The 27,994-nt window shown below is 44.9% G+C and overlaps 1 protein-coding gene across 1 annotated transcript in view; it reads right to left on the reverse strand.

The window, feature by feature from the left end:
• Nucleotides 1-27,994, reverse strand: part of FAM20A (FAM20A golgi associated secretory pathway pseudokinase) — a 90,762-nt gene that overhangs the window by 24,724 nt on the left and 38,044 nt on the right. The window contains exons 3-7 of the mRNA XM_054978848.1: nt 18,441-18,491; nt 17,307-17,385; nt 12,020-12,112; nt 5,167-5,282; nt 1,990-2,170 (exon numbers count right to left, since the gene is read on the reverse strand). Of these exons, the coding sequence (XP_054834823.1) occupies nt 1,990-2,170; nt 5,167-5,282; nt 12,020-12,112; nt 17,307-17,385; nt 18,441-18,491 (520 nt within the window). The remainder of the gene's footprint in view (nt 1-1,989; nt 2,171-5,166; nt 5,283-12,019; nt 12,113-17,306; nt 17,386-18,440; nt 18,492-27,994) is intronic.

Here is a 27,994-nt window from a genome sequence, read left to right on the forward strand (position 1 = left end):
TTGCCTTCTGTTCCCTTTTATGCTGCAGGAGATAGTCCTACCAGGACAGCATACAGAAAAAGTACCTCCCCTTTACTTACAAAAAGCTCTAGGACAGCATATCTCAACAATTCCAAACCCAGAATCACCTTTAACCCCAGGCAAGATGGGACCCAGTGAACTACAAGCACATGACATCACAGCCACATGGCAGGAAGAGGAGTAGCCAGAGTGATAATCTCACTGAGGCTGAAGCCAGGACCATAGGTGCTAGACCAAGTGGTCTGGGGACAAAAAGTGCAAGCCAAGCACTGGTAGGTATACTATAGTGAGCCAGAGGTCAGAGCTATGGAGGCATCTTCTTTACCTGCTGTTCCTCTTATTGTGTGTACAAAGGGGAGGATGATCTTGGAGCCCCTGCTCTCTAACACCAGCAGTGAGTCCTTCCAAAGAACAGCAAAAAATGTGATTTTATGGGGTGACCCAGCAGGTGCTTCTTGACAGAAGCGGTGCCAGGGTTTCTAGTGCCTGTGGCTGGCCAGTTGGCCAGGCGCGCGCACGCGCATGTGCGCACACACACCAGCCTGCATGATGACGTCACGTGTTACATCATCATGGGCGTGTGCACAAGCCAGCCTGATTGTTGTGGCGAGTGGCTGGGATGGGCACGGGTGGCCTCCCAGCTCTCCCGCTCAGTTGCCCTATGCCACCCCAGATGCCTGCCTGCAGCGGCTGTGCCTGGCCGGGGGCATGTGCTGGTGGTGGCAGCAGTGCAGGGCAGGAGGGCTGGGAGGCTGCAGCTCTGTGGCACATGCTCCCACCCCCAGCGCCTCCTCTGGTGCCCCATCCAGCATCCCACGCCCTGAAGCAACCGCCTACCTGGCCTCAATGGGCACGGCGGCCCAGTTTCTTGCTGTTATAAGGAAATACAGGATCATCAGGCCTCAGTGAAAACATACCCATATGGGAACCAGGTCATGTCCTTTTGTTACTGACAGACAGGAGATAGCCACTTACCCACCCATCAAGAAGAGACAAGATAGATAGCTTCTGATATCCTGAATTAGGGCCATAAAGACCAAGGACGTGTACCTTGTTATGGCTGGGTAAAGATAAAGAGCGGGAAATGTCAGGATTTGGTCCCCATTTCAGGATTAAGTTGAAACAGTAGTTGGATAATGAAGAAAGCTGACAGGAAGAAAACTGATTCATTTGAAATGTGGTGCTGGACGAGAGTTTTATGGATACCATGGATGGCCCAAAAGACAAATAAGTGGGTTCTAGATCAAATCAAGCCTGAATTTTCTCTAGAAGCTAAAAGGATGAAATTGAAGCTATCATACTTTGGTCACACCACGAGAAGACAAGACTTACTGGAAAAGACAATAATTCTAGGAACGGTGGATGGCAGGAGGAAAAGAAGAAGATCCAAAATAAGACTCAAGTAAAGGAAGCCAAGATCTGAGCAAGCCTGTCAATGATAGGACGTTTTGGAGGTCATTAACTCATAAAGTCACTATAACTTGGAAGTGAATTGATAGCACATAACACACAAACACACGCAGCAGAAGTCCTCCCTGCTGGCAAGCAAATAATTAAGAGGTTTAACCCTCTCTGTGCAAGGTGCACCAAGAACTGGGGAATGGAGAGAAACTCAGTGAAGTCTACATCAAACGGCTCCTGTTTCAAAATTGCAACTTTTTGGGTGCCCATTTTTCTGAAAGGACCGCCAAAAAAAAAAGCGCCCAAAACAAATAGTGACTTGTAGAACTTGGCTAGCCTTGTGTTTTGTTTCTTGTTTTGTAATATTTGTGCTACATTTATGATACCATTTTCCTATGTATTTGTATTCCCAGTTACTAGAGCTGTATACAAATTGAATAAAGAGCTTTTCCCCTTTGGTTACTATTAAGGTAGTAACCGAAGTTCTTAAGGAAGCGCTTGGCCAATTATCTACTATGTAAAAGTGAAATGTAGGAGGCAAAGAGAGAGGTCCATTTACCCACTTACTCCTCTTTTCCAGCAAAGGTGTATGATCGGATCCATGGGTTTGGGATGGAGATTCTTGGTGCTAAGTTGAGGGATGGTAGGAAAGCAGAAAGAGATCCTTCCAACAGATGAGGGTTCCCACATACGGCATATTCCGTCTTGCACATGTAAGGACACTTGGCAAAGAAACACACATTGCTGGCTATGGAAAAAGCAGGATGTATGAATGACAGGAATAGATCCCCAACTTCTGTAAAGTGGACACTCTTGGCAAAATCACAAGATCAGTTTTCCTATTGTTAACAAGGCATTGATTTCTAATCTTTAGCACTGCAAGATTGAAAAAAAAATAAATTACACCATGGGCATTTTAAAGACTCAGAAAACCACAAGGTAGTATTTTGGAAACCCACTCAGGTTTTAATCTTTATAAAACACGTTTTCCAAGAGTAACTTATGAGTGATGAGGATAATGATAACACACTTTGTAAACCGCTCTGAGTGGATGTTAAGTTGTCCTGAAGGGCGGTATACAAATCGAATGTTGTTGTTGTTATAGTTTTGAACATTTTATAATAGCAGCGTTGACATTAATCAGTGATAAGGCTACATACCGGGAAGCAGTGCAAACACTACGGGGGTCATTCTCTCACGTCCTGATTTCTAGCACAGGAAGGATACTTCAAATGGGAGAAATTTCCTGCACAAGCAGTTCTTCTTTGTAGGCAAAAGGCAGGCAGCCTGCGCATGGACTCTCACATGTGCAGAATGTGCATGTTGACATTTTGTTGTATGCTTTTTGTGTGGGAAGCCATGATTTCCTAAGGCTCTCCAGCACAAGAGAGATATGTGATTTGTTCCCTTTCTGTTTCTATACAAAAACATTATCTCTTCAAAATGCAACATAAGAAATGATATAATTTCTACCCCTCTTCTGCATTTGACATGACTTATCAGATGGCCGCTACTGGGTTTTTCCAGTACAGCTATCATGGAGCCAGAGTAATTATTAAGCAGAGATTACAAGATGCTTCTCTATAAGCAGAGAGAGCACGAGACTTGTATGTCCCAGCACTGGGGAATAGAAAACAAAATTTTGTTCCGCCCAGTTATCTTTTCTTGTTAGAATTTCCAAAATACTGCAGAGCTTTTACTTTAGCATGTTTTAACGTTCTCCCCTCTGCTCTTTTGGAAGGATATGATCATATCTAGGGGTGTGCACAGGAGAAAAAATTGGTTGATTCAGTTTGGTAATACCTAACTGGAAAAAAAATGCAGAATTTGGGGAATACCGAATTCATTCTCCAGTTTGGTTCCATTTTACAGAGCAAATTCAGTAAAATTCAGCGATTGTTTCCTAGAGGCTCAATTCAGAAATTTCCTGTGGCCTGGGAGGGGTTATTTTTTAACCAAATTTTACCAAATTTGCAGGGAACCTACTCCTAACTGTCTTCTAATGAACTTCCAAGTTTCATAAAGGTTGAACCCTAGAAGGCCATTTTATGGTTCTCCAAAGAAGGTGCCCCCAGCCAATCTCCATTATGGCAAAAACAATGGGGAATATCCAGGAGGATGGGGGTGGCATTTTGAAAGCAAAAGGCACCAACTTGGCAGCAGTCCTACTCCTAACTGTCCTCTAATGACTCCCCAAGTTTCATGAAGATTGGACCATGGAGGGTGATATTATGGCCCCCCCCCAAAAAAGGTGCCCCCAGCCACCTCCAATCTCCATTATTCCCTATGGGAAAAACTTACAACTAGCTTATCTTAAAAACACTTTTAAAAAGTTCACACTTCACTACTTTCACAGGATACCCAAAAAGTAAATCCATACACCACCAGGTTAAGTCAACAAACTGAACCAAGTACCCCAACAAACACCCCCCCCCGAAGAACAACCAACAACAACTGAACACCTAACCAAACCAAACTTCTATGCCAATAGAAAACAACCCAGCAAAAAACATCAACCAAACCTCTGTAAAGAACGCCAAACAGGGGAAAACAGTTCCCCCAGAAGAACACACAGCAAAATGAAGAGTAAATATAACCAACTTCAAAAGCCAGAAATCAAAGCCCCCATCTACACAAAAGTCCTACCAAAGCCCAACTCAGCAAAAAACCCAGTTTTTAGAATGCTAAAAAAAAATCCTTTCCCCTCCCCCCTCCTATCCCTCCCAGACACCAGGCCAACTCCCTCCCCCCAAAGACAGAAACCCCCCTAGGGAGTCTACAACTCTCAAACCTGGGAGCAGCCAGGAATCCACTGCACTCACTGGGCAGCAGGATTCAACTGAAGTCCAAAGCAGGCCAGGAGAGAAAGCCAACAACCGACAGCAGCAATCAGGCAATGTCTCTCAGTCTCCAGGCCAGAGCAAAATGGAGGCTGACTGAGGCAAGCCTCTTAATTTAACTCCCTGCAACAATTTAAAAAAGGCACTTTCCTTCTTGAGAATCTGATTGGCCAGAGAAGGAGAGCTGCTGCAAGGATTTGTCACTCACACTCTCCAGTCCTTTCCTCCTTCCCCTTCTGCCTCTAACTCACTCCTCCTCTCTTCTCCCCCCTCTCATCTGGTAAAAAAAAGGTGGGAAGTAGTGTTTCTTTGCCTTTCCTTAGCAAAGAAACAGCACTGCCATACTTCCTGAATTTTACCGAATTTTACCAAATAAATTCAGCAAACTTAAATTTGGTATGACCAAAGTCATTTGGTAATACAGATTTAAGTTCAGTAACACTGAATTCTACCAGATTTTTACCAAATACTGAACTCGAATTGCACATCCCTACTCAATATTCCATATGTAAACTGTTTCTGCCCCTGTTAATCCGGATACAATAGAACATGTTCATTTATACTGCCAGTTCTACCAGGAAATCCAAACAAAGTACATTTTACCAATTATTGCTGCCTACCTAGGCAGATCTAATCAATTTTATTCCACTCTTCTTTTAGCTGATTGCTGCAATGATGTTCCTGTCAAAGTAGCAAAATTTTGTGCCCTGGCAGACAGAACGTTACAACTTCTTTTAAGAAATTTTAATTATATTTTAAACATTTTATTCATTTTAGTATACAGTTGTATTCCATCCTCAGACATGTTTAGTTTTGGAATCAATGCATTTGTTATATATTACTGTATATATTGATCTAAATTCTGATCTCAAATTGTAATAAAAAAACCGACTGACTGACTTACCAGGTGAAACAAAAAAGACACTTTGTAGGATTTCATTCTTGGTAACCTCTAAAATTTCCTTAGTGATGTTAATCAATCTCCCAACCACCGGAGGGACACGACGGAAATCCAAGATTCTGAGAAGTGGAGGAAAGATCAGGAATCAATTGGAATTATAGAACTATATTGAGAAAGGAAAAGAATTCTTACAGTAAATGATTAATTTTAACACTTAACACACTTTCACTGAAATCCTTAGAACATTTCCTGGGAAGTAAGCCCCATTTAATAAAATGAAATTTACTTCTGAGTATACCTGCTTAGGATTGCTCCCTTCCTGAATCCAATCTGCAGAGCTTATTCCTTATATTCAGGACAGTCTAACCCACCTAGGCTCCGAATGGGATTGTCCACTGAGATGTCGTTGTTATCCTTCACTGTATTTTCCAGCTGTGTGCTTTATGGCTGTTTTACAGCACTTTTGCTATACTGGACGAGCAAGAGGCAAGCAGCTTTCAGCTGTAGCCAGTTTGCTGTTTTCATATAAAGGACATAAGACAAGCTAGGTCTCAAAGGACAATCTGTAAATAGTTTTTTTGGGAGGGTGTACTATCTGTTTTCCCCTGGATCTTCCGGATAACTTCATAGATAAATAGTTCCACAGTTCATAGATAAACAGTTCCATAGATAAATAGTTCCTTCATAGATAAATAGTTCCACAGATAAATATTTCCTTTTTTTTTAAAGAATTTTTATTGGATGGGTTTACAAACATAAACATAAAAATCATTATCATTATTCACCCCATTGCATTTTCCCCATCCTTCCCCCCACCCCTTTTCTGGTGACTCCCCGCAGTTTTCCATACCCAACTTAATCTAAAAAGTATATCATATAAATTCATAAAATCTATAATACTAATGTAATATATATCTATATTATACCTACTATCTACTCTAACTATATTACTTATCTTAGTTAAAAATATAAAGATTACATAAGTAATAATAAGTACATATGCTAACTAAGTAAAACAAAATTACATACATATCCCCCACAGATAAATATTTCCATAGATAAATAGTTCTTCTTCTGGATTATGCGAGCCCAGCCAGCCAATCAGGGATCATACAGACTAGAATTAGTGACCTGACAAAGTGATATTTGGGTTATGTGATAATATAACAGAGCTAATTCACAGTCAGGGCAATGATTCCATAGATAAATAGTCGTACTGTTTCCACAACACCATAGCCATCATCTGGAGCTTCCTGTCTGGAGAATGTCCCTGTCCCGTATCTTGCACCGGATTCTTTTAAAATTCCCTGCAGTTTAAAACTGGCAAATGTTGCTTTGTGCATATTTCTTACAACATTGACTGTATGAACTCACAGCCTTGGTTTATGTGGTCAATTAATTGTGAGTAATGATTGCCTACCACATAAAGGAAGTAGTAGGACCAGATTTGTCTTAATGCACCAAATCCCCATTGCTGATTAGCTTGTTTTCATACCGCCATGAGTAACATCATGTTAAATACTCCAGTGAAACTGGAAATCAGGCTGCTGTTCAACTGGCCAAGATAAAGATTAACCCTTTCTTGCTTCTAGTACTTTAAATGGTTCACAACAATACATAAAATAGTTCTGTTTTCGTAATCGAAGACCAAGAGAACGTTCTCGGGTGCAGGAAAATGCAGAACAAATGACAGGTAGCGCGAGGAGCAGCCTCCTTGTTCTGTAAAAATTCCCAGATAAAAACGAGGGAGACTGTGCCTTTCTTTGCAATAGATGATGGCAGATGAGAATGCAGGATTCTTGGGTTCAGTCAGTGTAGATCCCCATTTACTTAATCTGACTTCAACGTTCACCTATCTTGTGTTGCATTTCTGGAAAAAGATATTGGGGGCAGACAGGTCATTTAGGGCTAACAGTTCCAAAGGGAGTGGCATGAATCAGCTGATCCAATGCAAAGGAGGGAGGCCCTTTAACAGTGCTGTAGAGGAGAGATTTTAGCAGGCGCGGCTTTTGTTATTGCTCCATGGCAAGCAATACTGGCTGAAAATCCCTCTGCTATTGGCTATTAAAGCTAGAGGATCTCTGCACAGGGTTACTCTCTATATGACCACTGTCCGTTTCTTGACACCCCTCATATTCATGTATACAGGGCTTTTTTTCTGGGAAAAAGAGGTGGTGGAACTCAAGACCGCACAATGATGTCACTTTGGGTCAGATGGAACAAGGGGGGAGTTTTTAAAAGTTTAAATCACCCTCGGTGAAAATGGTCATGTGGCTGGTGGCCCCGCCCCCTGATCTCCAGACAGAGGGGAGTTTAGATTGCCCTCCGCACCGCTTGGCGGTGCGGAGGGCAATCTAAACTCTCCTCTGTCTGGAGATCAGGGGGTGGGGCCACCGGCCACGTGACCATTTTCAAGAGGTGCCGGAACTCTGTTCCACTGCGTTCCCACTGAAAAAAAGCCCTGCATGTGCATAATATTAACAGGGTTGGATCCAGGGATGCATAAGCAGAAATAAAATGTACGCAGTGCAGTTATGCATGTGCAAGCGGTAATGCAACAGCTGCGGCAATATTTTCTTAACAAAACAACAATGTGCACATGGAGCCATACAACACATGGTCTACATGATTGCATTTTAGTTTTGAAATGGTATCAGAACGGTAGCACATACCTTGTGCCATGACTTATGAACAAGGAAAAGATAGTGGGGATACAATTGGTTTCACTTCACGCAAGCAAGATGGCAAAGATTACTTTTAGTGCTTCCTCTTGTGCATGGACTATTGAGCATACAGACCTTATCTATGGGATCCAACCCATCCAATATGGCTTCAGCCCTCTTAATTTGCTTCCACCACTATAATGCTCGGCAATGAACCAGTTCTCTATGATGTGCAATGCTAGCAAGAGCCCCAATGGACCTGCAAGAGGTTGAGAAATACTTTGAAATGGGAGATGCTGCTGCCGTCTAGGCTGATTCATACTACAAACATTGCAAATGGTGCTCTGGGGCTTGGTGCCGTTTGTCAGCAAAACAAAACATTATTGGCTGGTGAGTCAGTAACCACCAGGCTGGCTGCGTAAGCTGGCAGAGAAAAGGGCCCCCCCAGGAGAGATGGAACTGGCTTTTCAGTCCGTCACTTACTGAACATTCCAAAAATACATAATGGCTTGAATCGAGCTCAGGCCTGCACAACTTCTAACATACCAAGCCAAAACCAGCTGTTCCTTATGGCCTGCAAGACCCCAATTGGGTACTCCAAGCCAGGCAGTAGGCCGCCATCCAGAGCTGGTGCGTTGTTTAACTTGCCGTATCACAAGTTGTGCAGGCCTGATCAAGCTTCTGCGGTTGCCTGATTAAAACTGTCTTTATGAAAATGAGTCACTCCAGAACTTTGGTGTTGGAAATCAGGGGCCTGCGTTAATGAGGTTCTAGGGAGCTCGGATGAGCTGGAACAAAGGGCAGACTTTTCATGGAGGGAACAGCTGCCTCTGCTATTAGAGCCTGCTATTTGATAACAACCAAAAAATATTTTTTGAAGACCAGATAACTGTCACTTTGCAGATAAGGAAAACAGAGGGTTTTATTGACTGGAGGTGACTGAGCTCACCACAGTACTTTTGGAGATAAAAAACATGTTATGAATTGTCATAATTTTGCCTGCTTTCTAGGAGCTGCTTCCACTCTGCAATGATTCTCTGTGTAGCTCTCAATTGCTGTGGCAATGGAGCTTGCACACACTGGTTTTCCCCACACCATCAACACCCGCCCCCTCCACACACAAGGGCTTTACGCTGTTCTGACAATCCGTTGTCATAATTTACTATTTCCTCTGAATTCCCAGAAAAGAGGATGCTCTCCAAAAGACCTCAGCTGAGTCTGTATAGGTCTATTTGCCGGTTCAGTTCCTGTACTGCAGTGTTTTTTTCCTGACTGTATGAACCGGATTTGCCACCATGAGTAGTCACTCCTGTCACTATATGGCTTTTCCGCGGCTTTCCTAGGAGTGCTTGTACCGAGACCTTTTTAAAGAATCCGCTTTGTGGTCTGCTGTTTCCCCGTGCACACTCTATTCTGTTTTTGGGTGCTCCGCTCTCTTCCCCCCAATCCTGCCCCTCACCAGACTGCTAGCCACTCCCACTCCTTTTTTTAAAAAAAGCACTCCTCTCCTCTTTAAAAAAAAGCACATGCTTAGAGATGGGCATGAACCAAAATACGACCCATAAAAACCCACGAAACAGGCTGGTTCGGGGTTCCCGAACCAGGATTCGTGGAAGCTCCTTTTCCGGAACTTCCATGAAATTTATACTGGTTTGTTGGGTCATATTTACAGGGGCAGTTTAAATGGCCATTTCCCCAGGAAAATGGCCATTTAAACTGCCCCTTTAAGGGACTTGCAAGGGCAGGTCCCTTTAAACTATCAGCTGGCAAGCGGCAGGGGGGATCCCCCCTTCTGCCTGCCAGCTGATAGTTTAAAGGGTCCTGCTGCTTGCAAAGCAGGAAAGGGCCCTTTAAACTGTTAAATGCCCTTTCCCTGCCGCTGCTAAGCAGCTGGAAAGGGGAGTTTAAACCCCATGAACCATGAACCACGAACTGGGTCATAACTGGCCCCAGTTCCATGCCAGTTCATGGTTTTTGGTCCGTTAAAATCCACGAACCACGAATCTCATGGTTCGTTTTTTTTTTGGTCCGTGCCCATGTCTACACATGATCAATGAATTGCTGGTATGAAAGCAAGCTGAAGTAAGTTCCATTTTTATTCCTTTTGCTTTGGCACGGGTGGGAATATTGTATAGGGGGCTAAATATCCAGGTATAAGAAGTAAAGATTTTAATATTGAATTTTAGATTCTCATTTTTTCCCATGGTGAAGAAACAGATGCTTGGGTGCGACAGAGGAGGAGGTAGGAATGGAGCTTTGCCAGCGATGCATCACTGCTCCAATGAGATAATCATTTCAAAATAAAATTCATTTTTAAAAATATTATTTCTATTTGTTTCTGAGAAAGAAAAGTTCCTTGTTCGCGCAAGTGATTCAAGCTTCATGCAAGTGATTTAATATGCCTCCCCCCCCACTTCCTCTATTGGCTGGCCAATGGACAATTCTCTCAATTCTCACACATGTGGAGTCCCTTAAAAGGAAAAAAAAAGCACAGGCAAATCAGCCAATCAGGATCATCAAAGGGAAGGCTGGAAAGGTAGTGAGGCTGAAATCCAGGAAATAGGTTGATCGCTTCTGTGATGCAAAAAAAAAAAAAGGAAGAAAGGTTGGCGCTGTGACAACGCAGGCGCTCATGATCCCAACTCATTTTGGCACGGTGCAGACTTAAAAGAGACATGGGGCTACACGGATCAAACACGAGAAATGCAAACAGCCACATACAAGCTGATTCTATGCCTTTCGGCTTGGCTTCAGGGACGGTAAGGAGTTATGCCCCCAGTGTAGAAGGGGCTCTCCTTTAGTTTGGATAATAAATCAGAGCAAAACCTTCACATTGAAGCAACTTAAGACAATCCCTAGCTTAAATCATATGTTAATTCATTTCTGGGGACAGCGTTGCCAGCCCCTTACCTCAGAAGCAGGGGACAAGGGGTTTGCTGGCAGCTGCAGGGGGGAGGGTGCTCCACATTCCTCAAGGACGTGCTCTGGAGGCCTCGATGACCTCTCTTTTGGTTGAAAAACGGAAGTACAAAATTGGCCCCCCCATAGCATTTTCGCTACGTTTGGGGCTGATTTGGCCCAGCTTAAGAGCCTATCATTTCCACCAGGTATGGTAGCATGGAGTGTGTGTGTCCTTGCATACATTTTGGTCCTGCAGATCCTACCAGAAGAAGCAGCTGCACTTGCTCCTACTGTCTTATAGTGCTTTGCCCTTCCCGCTAGGTGTCCCTCCCTTCTGCCTATGCAAAAGGAACTCTGGGACTTGTAGTTTTGATATGATAGACCCAGAAGCCCCAGAAGTCCAGAATGTTGTTTAGATGGCTCTAACACAGCTTCTGATTGGCTCCAGCAAATCAGCAAATAGATACAAGGAAATAAGTTTCTATAAACACATTTAGGCATGATCTACAGCTTATCCTCAGTTTTTTGCTTATGGTAATACAGATTGCAACCCTTTGGGCCCCAATAAAGTGTGCCCTTCCACCCCATGTAGGGGACCTGATTCATACCGATGGCCCTTGAATTAGTCTCGATTCCTCAAATGGAAATTCATGCTGTCGACAGTTCCCAACAGACTTAATCAAGCTTAAAGTTGCCAATTACAACTGATCTCCAGGAAACAGAGATCAGTTCCCCTAGAAAAAATAACTGCTTTGGAAAGCGGACTCTATGACATTATATCCCATGGAGGTCACTCCTCTATCCAAACTCTGCCCTCCCTAGGTTCTACCCCTCCACCAAATCTCCAGGAATTTCCAAATCCAGAGTTGGCAACCCTAACCAAGATATCCTTGAAATCTGGATTCATGCCCCCCAAATCCCGTTCTAAGCAATATCTGTTCTGCTCACAGGGATATGACCAGGCAAATATTAGCTTGCCTGTTTGAAGTTACACCTACGGTAGTTGCCAGCTGTACAACTAATGAAGGGATGAAGAAATTGGCTTATATCCTAACCAACTTTGCCACCGGCAAAAGGTAAACTTCAGCAGTTTCTCTATCCTTCTGCAGACTTCTAATTTGTCCACATTTTGTTTCAAGGGCCCTCTGGACTGCTGGAGCCAGAATGGGAGCATGTGAGAGCTGTGTGTGTGTGTGTGTGTGTGTGTGTGTGTGTGAGGTCAAGAAGTTTGCTACTACATGTGTTGCAGTTCTCACCTAATTCAGGTTTCAAGCCACTGTCATGTGAATTACCTGTCAAGGTGGAAAGCAGCTATTTCAGCATTGTGTCTTTGAAAGTCAACAAAATAGAAAAAGTCTTCTGGAGTCTCCTCTTCTCGTTTCTGCCTGAAAGAAAGACAAAGGTTACTCAACGATAGGGTTACCAGTCCTTCGGTGGGAGCAGAGGACCCCCTGCTTCCAGCTTCCACCCTTGCCCTCCCACCATCTACCTGGCCAGCGGCGGGGGGAGGGGAGCATGGGGAACGGGCCCAGGAGCTTCACAGCTCTTCCATGTTGTGCCAGGAATGTCATTTCTGGCACAACAAGGAAGGGAAGGCCCACATGTGGGGCCGATTTGATGAAAATCAGTCCCTTCCTTGTTGCACCAGGAATGACCATCATTCCTGGCACGACAAGGAAGAGCTTCAGAGCCCATGCGAGTTAAGTTTCCCCCTGCTTGCCTGTCTGCACTCCCCTCACAGGTTGGTCTTCAGGGGACCTGGCAACTCTACTCAACCAGGAAGGCAAAAGACTCAATGGAGAGAAGGGCAACCCACTGAATAGCATTGTAAGTTCAAGAAAAAGTATTTATTCATGGCCTAATGATTTCCTTCCTTTAGTCTATTACCGTTAATTTCAATGGTTAAAGCAGCAGTTCTCAATCTACTTGCAGAGAGCCATATTCGCAGTTGTCACCACCAAACGACCCACATTTACTTCCATCTCCGGCACGAGGCCTGCACCTTGAGGAAATTTGCAGCTTATCCGTTCCTCTTGCCTCTTTCAAGGAAGGAACAACTTTCCAACCATAAGCCCCACTGGTCAAGGGCCTTGCCCACTTTCCTGAAACAAGGGGTGGTTGCTGCATTGGGGAATGATGCTCAGTAGAGCCACAGGTGGCATGTCAAAGGGATACATGTGGGTCCCCAGCCACTGAGTAACACTGGGTTAAAGCCTCCATTGACCCAGACTTAGCTAGACTACTACAAGGAGTTGGCAAATTCTGGATTATTTCTTGGGTAACAACTCAACAATGGCCGAATCCACACTTCCCTACCTTCCGGTTTTCCCGCGCATTTATTGCACTGGATTCTATCCCGCAATGTCCCAGGCTGTGTTCACATTCCCTTTCTTACTGAGCCAGCATCACACTATACTTCGTTCACATCCCTGGGAGAATTGCGCAATATGGGGCGGATCTAGATCTGCCGTTGCCGATGACGACATGATGTTTTTTTTTAATTTAATGAGAGATTTCCGCTATATCGATTTTCCACTGTATTGCAAATACATTTGATTCATAGAAAACCGAGACCAAAATAGCATTTTCTGTTGGTCAGAGAACCCCAGGAGAGCACAATGGGTCACTGGAAAAGATTGTGGACATTGGTGGGACACAGGTGTTCGCATGGCCAATTACCACAGACTACCATTCAACTATATAGGATAGCGATTTTTTGCTATACCAATCATTCTAATTTTTTTTTTAAAAAACCTGGAAAGAGTCAACCTTTGCAGCCACAGTCCGCTTATTTGAAATTACCTAGGCTGTCCTTTGGCAGTAAAACATTATTCACTGTAATAAACATGACACCCGCCCCCCCCCCCGATGCCTCCACGGGCTTTTTACAACGCCACTTCCCAAACCGCGTGGGAATTGAACCGGGATTGCGCAATAGCGCTAGGAAAGCACCCTTTAAAAAAAAATAAACAGGACGGGGGTGTGGGCATGCCTCGGACAGAGCTGGGACCATAAGAATTGCTTGGCAAAGAGGGACGGTGTTCAGGAAAGGCAAGAAACAAGGAAATGGGGGTGGTTAAGAGGGGGCGGTTTCTTTGGGAACCGCTTCTATTTGTTCATATCCATGGTAAGAACTGCGCAAGAGAAGCGTTGGAAAGCATGACAACCTCGTCTGAGGCACAGCGCAACAGACATGATAGAATGGCGGGACTGAGGTGAGAGTATGTGAACAGCCCTCTGAGAAGCGCATAAATGGCGAGAAAATAGTGGCAAACTTGAGACGTGTGGATTCGGCCAATTATTCCCACCAAACTTCTTTATATAATCTTAACTATTATTAGCTAATTGTGTGACCATCGCTCCAAAGGGTTCATTACACCCATTAGACAACTTTAAAGCATGGTGAAATACCAAATAACTGCATCTCTTCAAAGGTCCCAGTACTTGAACCAAATGGGTCTGATGAAACCAGAACCCAACAGAGACAAAACTATCCATGCTTGCAAATAATCCATGCTTGCAAAACTATGTATGCTTGCAATGGAAATGGAGAAAGTGGGGCTCATGAACAACAGAGGTGTGGGGAAAACAAGATTTCCATGAGTCCTCAAGACAAGAACTTTTAATAAGGTTAGTAATAGGAAAGCTTCATCTAAGAAGGGGTGAAAAATAATAACTGAGTTCCAAGGGGGAGTCTTTAACTAAGCTATTGTGCTTTCCAGTTAAGCAGTAGGAATGTACTGGTTCCAGGCTAGGGCTGCCCGATGCCTGCTGGTGACCAGCAAACTCCTGGTGGTTTGCCTCTCTGCAAGCTGCCCTGCGATCACCTGCCACCAGCAGACATCCTGGTCCAATGAGTGTGCTTGCCTCTGTGCCCTGCCACAGTGACATCACTTCCTGAAGTGACACCATCAAGTGGGATGAGGGAGCTTTGGGGGATATGAAAGATAGCAATCTCCCACCAGTTGACAGACAGACGTGGCAACCCTATTTCCAGGCAACCCTATCACAACAACAACAACAACAACATTTGATTTATATACCGCCCTTCGGGGCAACTTAACACCCACTCAGAGCGGTTTACAAAGTATGTTATTATTACCCCCACAACAATCACCCTGTGAGGTGGGTGGGGCTGAGAGAGCTCTGGAAGAGCTGTGACTGACCCAAGTGTTGGTATAGGTGACTCAGCCTGCCTTTGGACACTGGGGGGGGGGGCGGTGCATGTCTCTTTGAATGTAATGTACAAGTCTAGCAATCTGCCACTCTCTTGTCTAAGGTGGGAACACCTACTGACTCCTCCTCTCTTGCCTCTGTGCCTCTTGGGAAATCTCTCTCTCCACATGGTCTTCCAAAGAGGAAGGATGTAAATCCTCCATGCTCTTCCATGGAGCCCCCTTTATCCACAGACACACCTCCAGCCTCGCTGCCTATATTTCCAGGCCGTGGTATTAGAATAGGGAATGTAACTCTTTAGATTAGGACCTTTCCCTTCTTATTACCAGAAGATATTGCTATGGAAGAGATCTGCTACAATAAACTGTAAGTTCTATCTTTCTATGATTTTGTCTGAAGATTAATTAATTAATTAGCACGTTTTTAAGGGTTTAAACGCTTCTGACTAAATAACTCTGCTATGTTACTCTGCTATGTTACTAAACTAAACCAAACTAAATATATATCCCCAATATCAAGATCACCCAGCTGGCTTCAAGCAGAGGAGTGGGGAATCAAACCTGGTTTTCCAGCTTAGAGTCCCACTGCTCTTAACCACTACATCAAACTGGCTCTCAGTATTGATATTGATCCAAATATTGAGCCAAGGCCGTTTCCACACTACTTACCTTCATCTGAAATGCTGCGCGAAAAAACCCCTTGAAGATAGCGTCTTCTTGTGCGAGTTTTGCGCAGTGTCGCACGAGAAGACGCTATCTTCTGCGTTTTTTCGCAACATTCCGTGGCATTCCAGATGAAGGTAAGTAGTGTGGAAAAGGCCCAAGTCTCTGACATACAGCCTGACACCGGACTCTATTCCTTGTTCCAAATTCTACAAGCCCCACTGGTACTCTTCCAGTTCACAGGCCTCTTCCCAGCAGCAGTTCACCCTCAGACCTCTTCTAGCTCTTTCCCCCTCCCTCAGGGGGAAAGAGGTTAGGTTAGAGTTCTTTAGGTTAGAATCAGGAGCCGTTGGGAGATTTACAATGCAATCCTATGAAGAGTTACTCCAGTCTAAGCCCATTGAAGTCAATGGGCTTAGACTGGAGTAACTCTCCATAGGATTGCACTGTTAGTCTGGTAGGTCAGATACTGGAGCTGAGGGGGAAAGGGATCACTTAGCCAAGTGATCCCTTCCCCCCTCAGGAAGGATAGGGGTTCAGACTCACTTTCTTCTTCCACCTCCCATCACCTCCTGTTCTCCCTGGCCACCATCGGCCCGGTCCTGCCACCTAGCTGAGCACCTGCAGCCTAAATGGAGCCGGATGTGTGGCCAGGTGCGGGCTACTCTGGATATTTCCCCCTCTCCCCCATCCCATTACACGATGAAATAGAGAAAAGCCAGGGTTGGCTGTTTTGGGTAAGTGCCAGGAAACACGCTAGTAGGCTCCAGGTGCCTAAAGGGACCACGTTGGGGACTACTGCAGAAGCAAATGAAGCTTGGCCAGCCCAGACCTATATTCTTGCCTGTGGCTAGAAGCCACCTCCCACAATCCAAATAAATGGCAATAGAAGTAGACAGTTTGTGCTATGCGTGGCTTGGTTTGCTTTTTTCTAGAATACTGGCCTCTGTTGTGAGGTAAATGTCACGGCCCTGTCTTGTGTAAAAAGTTCCATTTTCAGATTATTGTGTTTTGGATTACATGGGTACCAAATTTCAGCTCTGTGTGTGGCCTGGAAGTACCTTAACCATTTTGAGGAAACTAGTTAAGGAAGTACCTTAACCAGTTTCAAGGAAGATGAGTACAAATGTCCCATTTCAAATTTTCGCCACATCTTAGGGCTTTAGCTAATGGGGAAGTGTCTTACCACTTTTGGTTCTCTTATGACTGAATTAGGTTAGTAAGGTTCAAATGTGTTAAAATAAATAATATACCCGCAATTTATATTCTTCAGAATTGAATTGCAAAAAAAAAAAAAATCTCCATGAAGAACAGATCAAAGCATGAGTGTATGGAAATGCAAGTTCCAAAAAGTAGGGAAATTCATCACTGAGCAATTCCCGCCCTCAGGGACTGCACATCAACCTTAACTCTGAACCTCAACATAAAACACTAAAAAAGCTGAAGTTTGCTTAACCAGCCACCAAAGGTAGTCAGATATAATTAACTTTTAAATAAAACTGTTATTTTAAACGACTATTTTTTAATTTGTTCCTCCACAACATAGTGGCTAACGTCCTGCTATCATTTTCTCCTGCTCATCCACCAGCCCTCTCACTTTGCCGCCATCCTGTCTGAGGCGAATGTGGGAAAGTCCCATTCTACAAGCTTTGTGCCGCTTGCAGTGTATTGGATACAAACTTGGTTATAAATCATACAGATGCACACTATAGGTAAATATTTTCAGGTAAAGTACACTTACCTCATGGGCTTGAACATGGCCTTCCCAAAGTCTTGAAACCGTAGAACAAGTTTCAAATGTACGCCACTGGGTTTTACAACTGAGAAATGGAAGAGAGTCATGCCTGCGGTTAAAACAGACTTTAAGAAATTCTAACTTTTTTGCACGTGCTGTATAATGAGATATTTAACATCTAAGATTCATAGCAGGTTGATCAGGAAGGAAATAATATCGCTCCATAGCTCAGTCGTTTTTCATAACTGCTGCAAGGGTAAGCAGGGAATTAATTATTTACCCTCTCCCACAAATCTTTGTGGGTCACCCCCAGGGCTCATTTTGAGGGGGAACACACAGGAACGCAGTTCCAGTAGTTCTCTAAAGAGGTCACATGTCAGGTGGCCCTGCCCACCTGATTTTTGGCCATTTTGGGCCCATTTCGGCCTGGATTTGGCCCCAAATGTCCAGGATTGGGCCTAAAACAGCCAGGATTGGTCCCAAAATGGCCAGGATCGGGCCTCTGACTGGTGGTGGATCACTCTCCCGCTCAGCAGTGGCCCAATTCTGACCATTTTGGGACCCTTTTCAGCCATTTTCAGTCCCTTTTTGCCATTTTGGGCCCAATTTCAGCCCTGAATGGACAGGATTGCGTCCAAAACAGCCAGGATAGGTGAGGTCAGGGGGTGTGGCATATGCAAATCAGTTATGCCAACGACGCACTTCCAGTGATGTCAGGGAGCGTGGCATATGCTGATGAGTTATGCTAATGAGTTCTTCCAGCTCTTTTCCTACAAAATGGCCCCTGATCACCACTGAGCGTTTTTAATCCAATATGAGTGATTCATTTCTATGTACTCGCAACTGATTAATGAAATTTGAAATATGTCCATTACTGACCGAGCTTAAATTTGTACTGAGATGCTAATGAATTGCAACATAAAACCATTAAAGTCCCTGAGATAAGGAAGGAGGGATAGTACAATTATATTTGGATGTTCCAGACAGGGTAAAATGCAAACCAGGCTATGGCCCTGAAGTAATAATGGCTGGGTTAATGACTAATACTCTTTTATTAAAATCCTCTTCTTATACTCAATAGGCAGTACTCTCAGGATGCACGAATCAGGACGTGCAATAGAAATAGATGCATTCACCTACTTTGTGAGCAGTCACAAGCACCCAGCAATGCTTTCTCGTCCTGACTGTAATCTGAAATGGAAAGATAAGCAATGAAATGCAACCCTGTTTGTCAGGCTATGGATGACAGGATATGGTAGACAGATCCCGGGACCATTGCAGCAATGGTTTTTATTCAGAAATCAGATCATTTCCATATATATGTCCATAGGACTACTCAGAAGCAAGGTAAGCATCTAAGCAGCAAGAGTAAAAGTTGACAGGAATGACATCATGTGAGAGAGACTTCTCTTTCAACTTGCAAGCTTGCTCTTCCCCCGCTCCCAATCATAAACAAGGTTTTGGCGCTTTTCTTGTGTGAGAACGTTTCACATATTTGCAATATCAAGTTGAGTCACTAGAAAACAAGACATAGCAAAGTCTGCGAGGGAGTAGCATACCAGGTCAGAAACAATGGAAGCTGCACAATTCAGTAGATAAACACCCGTGAAAGCCTGTGAAAGAAATAGTTATGACATTGGCAAAATGACATTGAGTTACAGCAGGATACATTGGTTCGGAACAATAGGATCACTAAAATTGGCATGGATGGGGCTCAGACATGACACTGTTGAATACAGATGTTTTCAAGGAAATGAGGTGTAATAAGTCCATGTGACCGGATCAGGGTTATCAAGATCTTCAGACACAAACAGTCAAGATCTTTAGACACCTGAAGATTTGCACCATTGAAGACTTTGGTAGGGAGAAGCACAGATCAGTTGAGGGACAGGGAATATGTAGCAAAGAGGTATTTGTTCAAGAAAGAATCCCCCCTCCAAAGGGTCGATGAATTTTAAATTTATTTTAAGGAGTATCTGTTGAACCTTTCTGGAAAATCTCATAATTAATGTATTGTATCCACAGAAGTGTACAACTAATTTCATTTGTCCAAGGGGACTTTGAACTTCTGTTTCAGCTAAAGATGCCACATGTGTCGGGAGATGCAATCAATGTTAGCTGGGAAGTGTAGTTTTAAATGACAGAGCCATCGCAGATTGCTCCAGAGGGGACAGATTCTCTCACAGCTCTCCACTGCCTCTGGCATGCCCGACTGTCTCCCCTTCCCCTGATCCTTTGCCCTACTGAGGATCAGTTAATTCAAAGTTTTAAGCAGTGAGGGCAGCAGGACAATGGCCCCGGAAGGGGAGACAGTCCAGCATGCCAGAGGCAGTGGAGAGCTGTGAGAGAATCCATCCCCTCTGGAGTGATCTCCGCCAGCTCTGTCTTTCAAAACTATGCTTCCCGACTAACACTGCGTCTCTCAGCACTTGGCGGGCACGCGCCCAGATGTCTCGTGTCGAGAGACTCATACTGATCTCCTTTTGTAATTGAAAGGACTTCCAAAAACATTTAGTGATAAGGCATGGGTTCTGCTGCATGAAGAGAGGGGGGGTGGGAATCCCGCTAGGCATGCCCAAACCTTTTGGCACACCTAATTTTATTGCACATGAACAAAGGCCTTTACATGATTAGTCTAAGAAAAGCATGAATAACCGAAGAGCACAAATACAAACAATCAGCAAGATAGATTGCCAACTGTCAAACAAGCTTCGTTCTACCCAAACATGTATATGTGCTAAAATATTTCATGCTCTCTAACGAAGAGTTATAGTACTGAAGAGTAAGACTTTCAGACACAATTTTTACACGAGGTTCTGCTATATTTGGAACCAGGGCTTTTTTTCAGCTGGAACGTGGGGGAACGGAGTTCCGGAACCTCTTGAAAAGGGTCACATGGCTAGTGGCCCTGCCCCCTAAACTCCCCTCTGTCTGGAGATCAGGGGACGGGGCCCCCAGCCATGTGACCATTTTCTCCAAGGGCAGCCCACTGAGTTCCACCACCTCTTTTCCCAGAAAAAAAGCCCTGTTTGGAAAACAGATATCTAAAATCTCTTTACATTTGGCTAGGATTATGAATCTGGAATAAACAATTACCCCTTCCTTCCTTTTTTTTTAAAGCGAAGGGGTCGGTGCCTTTAGTATGCTTATCTAGTACATTATTCCATAGTACTGTTTATAAGAAGAGTTGAACTGTGGAAAAAAAATGATATACCTGATAAATTACTGCATGTGGTTATGTATGGGTCCATTGTTTCTGACCTTGTATGCTACTCCCTCGCAGACTTTGCTATGTCTTGTTTTCTAGTGACTCAACTTGATATTGCAAATATTGTGGTTTGGCCTCAACCAGGTCCAGGGCCTTTTCGGTCCTGGCCCCAACCTGGTGGAACTCTCTGTCTGAGGACACTCAGGCCCGCCAGGATCTTGTATCATTTCAGCAGGCCTGCAAGATGGAGATGTTCCACCAGGCTTACGGTTGAGGCCAGCGTCAGGACCACCATTGAGCCTCCCACCGGTCTCCGGTATTCGAGTACAGCTCGTGTGTCTGTCTGTCTGCCTCCTCTTTGTATGCTGGGGGCAGGAAGGTATAGCCAACCATATCAGGTTTTTGTATATTTTAATTGCTGAATTTTATTGTAGCATCTGCTATGCAATTGTATTTTATGACTGTTGTACCCCATCCTGAGCCCGCTTGGGAGGGCGGGTTAAACACCGAATAAACTAAACTAAACTAAGCAGGGTCGCCCCTGGTTAGTACTTGGATGGGAGACTGCAAAGGAAGTCCAGGGCCACCACTCAGGGGCAGGCGCCGGCAAACCACCTCTGAACATCTCTTGTCTTGAAAACCCTCCAGGGTTGCTGCAAACTGGCTGTGACTTAATAGCGCTTCCCCCCACCAGAGATTTAACCTGCGACTTCGAGCACGCAAAGCATGTGTTCTGCTACTGAGATACGCGCCTTCCTCGGCTGCAAACCTCTTGACTTCCTCTTCATGCTGATCCTGGGAGTCCCCTGGGAGTAGCATTTGGGGGGCATTTTGACCTGCAGCAGGAGGAGGGGAGGGCACAAAGATGCACTCCACTGCAGAAGTCCCTTTCTCCAGTGGAAATTTCCAGTAGATCCAAGCCCATAAATTACATTTAAAACACGGAATCTGAAAGCACGTTGTCCATCTTAGGGGCTTTTCCTTATTGTACTGAGCAAACAGGAAGGTCTCTGATAAATGGCAAGAGTGGATCAGAAAGACACTGGGGGAAAGGAAAGACATGATACGCCTTTAAATAGCCGAAAAAGCGTAAAAAGGGGTTCAGCACTACAAGGAGCGAAACTAAAGAGATTTCAACACAACTGATGGAACTGTTCAACAGACGCTCCCTTATATCCAGGGAATCTCGTGAGCTCAGTTTTGTGAGATGAACTTGGAATCTCTTTCATCACTCTTGCCAAGTTTTGTTGGGGGAAGATTTGGCTTGGATCCCGCGGTAAATCTCTGCTGACAGAAGAGATTTCCTTCTGTGGAATGGGACTTCCACACCTCTCCTCTGCCTCGCAACCCCAAATGATCCCTGAAAGGTTGCTCCTGGGGGATAGGGCCCCCCAGGAAGAACAGAAGGGAGGAGTCGGAGGGCTGCAGCAGGAGGGGGATTGGCAAAAAACATCTCCCTTCAGTTAGCAGAATTTTTCTGTGGGATCCAAGCATCTGGTAGGTAAACTGGTATAAAACTAAGACGAGCCTTGAAGAAAGTCTCAAAGAAAAAGTGTGCAAAACTGTGGAGGAATCGGGATAATTGAGCATGGTGTTACCGAGCAGCCCCCCCTCCCTCCAGAGGCCAGCCATGAACTGGGTCTGAGCTCTACACCAAAAGACTGCCGTGCCTGTGTTCCTCTAATACACGTGTCAGTTTCATATCTGATGCTGCAACAGACTGACAGTTCCTGGACAATTGCTCTCAAAACTCTTACGTGGCACTGCCCTGCTCAAGCTTATATCTGGACTCTCCTGTGTGATGCTGCCCCGTTGCCAACCATGGACTGTGTCTTAAACGCTGCTCCCTTGCCTGCCATGAGAGCTTGCCTCACTCTGGGCTCCAGCTACGCTGCCAGCAGCCAGATGCCAGCCAGGGGAAACCTTCTGCGAGGGTGGCCAGGCGCTCCCTGGCCAGCTCCTGCCGGGAGCCTCCCATGGGCTGATTGTCCTCACTGCCAGACAATCTGCTGGTAAGCCCTAGCCAACAGCCAAGAAGCCGAGGGGAACAGCCTGCTTTGGGAAGCCATTGCGAAGGAGCGAGCGGACCACGTACGCAGCAAGAGAATCCCACTCTCCTTTGCATTTCTTAACACCTATCCTGAATGGAGATTGATCATCAGTCAGCCAGGGCAATCAACAAGCGCACATCAAAGCAACCTTTGCACTCCGGACTTGAAGGCACCAGGATGGGCGCTGGGAACGAGCAAACGTCCCGGTTCCCCTTCCTCCTCCCCTCCCCTCTCCCTAAAGGTGTCATTTATAAATTAATCAGACTTCAAACATGGTCCAATCAAGGCTGTCCCGATGGGCTCAAACCCTTTGATTTAAGTCGTGAGAACCACTGACAGGGGCGCCAGCCCCTGGGTGCTTTGAAAGTATATAAGCTAGCCCCTCAAACCTGAGGGTGCGTGCGCGCCAGCCCCATCCCACTTCCTTGCTGTCTCTCCGTGATTCCAGTGCGGGCGCTGGATCATGTCACGTCCATATCTCTGACATGCCTACTGCTTGTGAGTATGCCCTTTGTCATCGTGGGGTTCCTGCTCAGGTCTCTAATGTTCATACTCTGTATTTCTTAGATCTTGTATGTAATCTTGGATGTGTGTGTAATTTCAGGCATATGTCACACTATTAGAAAATACACTTATTGATTGAACATCTGTAGTCTGCCTCTTTGTCACGGGGATTTCTGAAAATGGACCTTGGTATAGCTGGCTAGATCCGCGCTGTTTTAGTTCTGGACTGCTAAGATAACCCATCCTATTAACAGAGCAGTTCCAGTAACAGATTAATGGTGGAGAATGTGGGCAGCCCGGTTTGTCTGAATCCAGATGAGTCGACACATTTGTTTTCGGCAAACTGACGTAGAGGAAAACTTTTCGGAACTCCGTGCAAAGAGAGCAACCTAGCTTAGGGAATTAAATGTGTGAATGCGTTTGGCTCTAGCGAGCATCTATATGCGTGGGTTGGCTTGTCCCCTTTTCCTCCTTCAGCCAGTTACGGACAGGTTGCCTTATTTTAACTGTGGGCAAGAAACTCTGTGCTGGTGAAGTTCCCTGGCCACTTCCCGGGCCACCTAAACGCGTCTATGTGGGTGGGATTACAGAAGTAGGCTCCAGTTTTCATAAGCAACACATATAAAACTCTCTCCCGTCCCCCTTCCCTCCTCAGCCCGTCCAAATCCCCACTCCCCCCCAGCACTTAGACTTCAACCTCCTCTCCGGAGGAAACGTGAAGAGGTTGATAGTTCATTTGTTTAACTTGCTTTGGGAATCTACAGCTAGGTTCCTGAAGCACTGTGCTTGAGTTTTAAGTAAGACTCTCGGGCACTTCTTGCTTGGGAGTAAAGAAAGTTTACTCCTGAGCATTTTTTTTTGCTTGGGGACTCACAGAAACAGTCCTTGAGCCCTTTTGTTGGCGGCAAGCAGCCGCCCCGTGCGCGCTTTGGTCTTTTGGTCTTGGCTTGGAGACAGCTTTAACAGTCTGTCTCTGGGCAGTAGGCCTGGGGATCTTTTGAGTTCTTGGGTTTAGAGAACCTGGGAGCGCCTTTTTCCTGGTCTCGTGGCTTGTAACCGAGCCTACACGAGAATAGGAGTTGAAAGCAAGGAAACCCTCACCCCCTTTGGAAACCCTTTTAAAAGTCCTTGAGGACTAAGAGGAGAGGAGCTCCGAAAAAATAAGTCCCTGGAGAGGACGGTGTAATCCTGTGTATGCCCCTTTAAGAATCCTTGAGGACTTGTAAAAGCCCCTGGAGAGGACTGGCTTAAAGAACCCCCCCCCCATGGGCATTGCATCAGTGTGCAAAATAAAAATAAAAATAAAATAATAATAATAAAAATGTACCGTACTAACACCAGAGTACCCCACTTGGAGAAGTGGGTGGTAAAGAAAGGAAAACACCCTTGGGAATCCTGTCCAAATAGCTAGAGATGCTTTCCAGGATTTTTGTGGAAAGGAGAAACCCAATTCGGATGAGGAAGACAGGCTCTTCCAAGCCGGGAGAAATGCTAACCTCCCCAGATCAGCCCTCAAAGTAAGCATCCCTTGCCAGCCAGCAGACACCCCCCCCCCCCCACTCCGCTGCTGAGCTTGGACAGAAAACAGTTTCCCCTCTAGAGCTGAACATCTAATGGATTGTAGAATTCCTTGAAGAAACTCAGACACCCTAGATTTTATAATATCTAGTGCAAAAGGTAAAAGAAAGAAAGAAAGAATTTTGTGTAAGGAAGCTTGTATTTGTGTGCATGAGGAATGGTAGGAAGTGACTTCTTGCCACCCGGCAGGGATAGCAGCTGCAATCTGTTCCCCCTGTTTGTGTGTGGGTGTGCAAATTGTGTGTAAGAAGGGCCCCTTGCTTCTCAAGGGACCCTGAGCATCTTCAGGAGGATTGTATTTTGTGGGCATTTCCAGGCTGGGTGGTGGTCTGGCAGACAGCCCAGGACAGTCTGTAACCTGGTGTTAACCCTTGGTACCGGGAAACAGCAGGAGCAGATGTGGCTGGGTTCTGTGTGCGAGACATACACCATACTTGAGTTATGGTCCAATTTACTCCCTCCACTCTCAACTTCTGACTAGTTCAGGGGCCGGGGAAGTTGCTCGGTGTGTTAGTGGTTGAATTTGTAGGTTGAATTTGATTGCGGATAGGTGAAACAGTCCTTCTGCTAAGAATTCATCCTGGCCCCCTCTTTCGCTAGGTCTCCCAGCAAGGGACCTCAGACCTAGTGGATGCAGGTAAAAGGCTTATTTGTTGTGTTGTCTAGGACTGATTTTTCTGGTAAAACTCTGATTTGGAATGTTAAAATGACACCTGAGATAGGATAAATGTGTTGTGGATATTGAGTAAAAAGGATGATAGTTTAAGTTAGAGAAAAGTGATTTAGTTTTGGAGAAAGGAAATCTAGCCTCCAAACGAGAAATGGCCCGTGCTACCACAAAGGCCGTCCATGATAGAGTATCTTCCCTAAAACAACAATTAAGGGAAGACAGGTAGCTGAATTTCTGGCTGCTCAGATTAAGGCCAACCACCAGGCTTGTTGTGTTAGGATGAGAGCTCTGGAGAGTCAACTTGGTTTGCTTAGAGAGTTGATCGCCTCTACTCGTTCCAGTGATTTGCCAAGATGCTCCCTCTTGACCTTGCCTCCTGATGCCTTGGCCAAATACTGCCAAAAGAGAGCCAGAAACTCAGCAGAAGTAGAACAGAGTCTTTTAACCAGGACCCTAAGAGATTTTTATGGGCAGAACTTAGGAGACATGGCTCACTTCTGTCCTCCTCAAGACCTCCTTAAGAGAGGCAAAATCTGTCATCCTCAGACCTCCTTAAGAGAGTCAAAATCTGCCGTCCCACCTTAAAGCGTGAGGCCTGTGTTAACCCTCTCTGCGCCTATTTGTCTCAACCACCCAACCTGGGTCTCCATGGTCCGGGAAGCTAAATTTACCCAAACCTGAAAGGAGAAGAGATAGAAATTCTTAATAAGGGAAGAAGGAACTGACAGAAAACTTAGAAACTCCCTCAAGAAATAGAAAGCTTTGTAAATGGCCAGTTTGAAGGAAAAAAAACACTCACTGGCATGATGTGTAATAAAACTCCTGGTGTATAGTACTATGTGTAATAATACTCCATAGGATAGGATAGGATTTTTGAAGCCCCTCTAGTCTAAAGCTGAGAGCAGCAGAAGAGACTGTGCTTCCCTACCATGGAACTAGAAATTTGGCCCAGCCTCTGAGCATGTGCAGAGCTTAAAAAAAAAAAAAGCCATTCCCCAAGCAATTGTCTTGGCTCCCATAGAACGCACCCAGCCAAGCTATGCGGAACCCACCGTGACTGGGCCCTACAAACCAGTCAAATGGGAGCGCAAATGCAGCCCCCTTAGGAGACCCAAAACGGCGTTAAAAATCACTGAGGTCAGCTAGCTTGATCTCAGCTTTCCCGAACCAGCAACTCTGAAGAAAAGATTGTGTGGTGCATCTGTGGTTTAATAGTACTTGAACTGATTTAGAAACATTTGTGCATCTGTTTCCCCATTTTAAAATACTTAAGCCCAAAGTTTAGTGAAAAGGTGGAACCTCCAGTGCCAGGAGCAGTCATGAATGTAGTAATGCTCCCAGGCTGAGATCAGCCTAAATAAAAGTGTTCATTGGTTTCCTCTTAGAACTTGGAATAGAAAGGACCCAAGAGTAGTAGAACGTCTCCAGGATGGAATGTAAATTCGGGTCCCCACAACCCCATCCTTTTTTTTTAATTGTAAGGTTCTCTCTCTCTCTCTCTCTCTCTCTCTCTCTCTCTCTCTCTCTAAATATGTTTATGAACCTCTGCTTTCAGAGGCACTTTGTTGTACCCCACTTTATGGAAGTCACTGGCCTTCTGAAAACAAGGGGGGGAGAAATAGCCTCTCCCACAACCCAATCCATTGTTTTCAGAAGCCCAGACAATCTTGGTTAAAGGCATAAACCCAAAATTATTACATCATCATTGCATTATTGTTGATTACATGCTGCAAGACAAAAATTTTCCCGTAGGACGGATCTTTCTTTAATAAACTGCCATATGCCCGGTTGAATTAACCAATAGCCTACCTTGCAGGAAGGGTGGTGCCTTTGAATAGCTGACAGCTGCACCCACCCCATTCTTTTGTTTGCTTAAGCCAACTCAGTACTGGCATATATATATATATGTATCCCCTTTTGTTATATGTCTAATAAATGGACTGGATTGTTGGGTGAAATGTTAATATTGGATGTTAAGTAGGAGCTAGATGGTGTGTGTAAAGAATAATTATTAAGACAGAAGGAAAGATGAAGGCAAGCTGTATATTTCAGTTGGTCTAATAGGAAGTAATATGTAGAGGTAGGATCATTTGGTATGTGCAAAGAAGTTTAGAGATATTTCTGAGAACTGTTTGGAATAAAGATATAGAGAATTAACGCTTTGAAACACCCGGCAGCCAGTGTCCTCTTTACTACTGTACAATTTACCTTGATGCTGACCTGCTCAGCAGCAAGAAGTTCTTCCCCTCCCCCTTCCCCCTTTTTTTGCTATGTTTTCCTTTTCCAAATGCTGTTAGTGTTCTTGTGATTTTTGAGGAAGCAGACATGAGACCCTCCAGCAACCCCTTTTGGAAACCTACCTACGGAGCAGCCAAAGGAGCAGAATTTGAGACTCCTTCGCTGTCCAGAGGCTGCCTCCGTTTTTCTGGCTGATTTGATTCAAAGGCCAGCGCCAGCTCCATGGAAGGGCAGCCCTCTCTTCCAAGGGGACCCCTCATTTTTTTTTCTCTTTTTGCTAAAGGACATGCGTGTCATTCCATTTTTGTTTTGACGGCCTCCTTAATGCTTTTTGGGGACATTGCCGCTTATTCTGTCCAATGCCCTTTCTGATACAAGGGGGGGGTGTAAACACTTTCCTTCCTACCTTGTGTACCTAGTTGCATTTCTTTTGCCCCTCATTCGG

Source organism: Eublepharis macularius, chromosome 4, assembly GCF_028583425.1.
Source record: "Eublepharis macularius isolate TG4126 chromosome 4, MPM_Emac_v1.0, whole genome shotgun sequence".
Taxonomy (NCBI): Eukaryota; Metazoa; Chordata; class Lepidosauria; order Squamata; family Eublepharidae; genus Eublepharis; species Eublepharis macularius.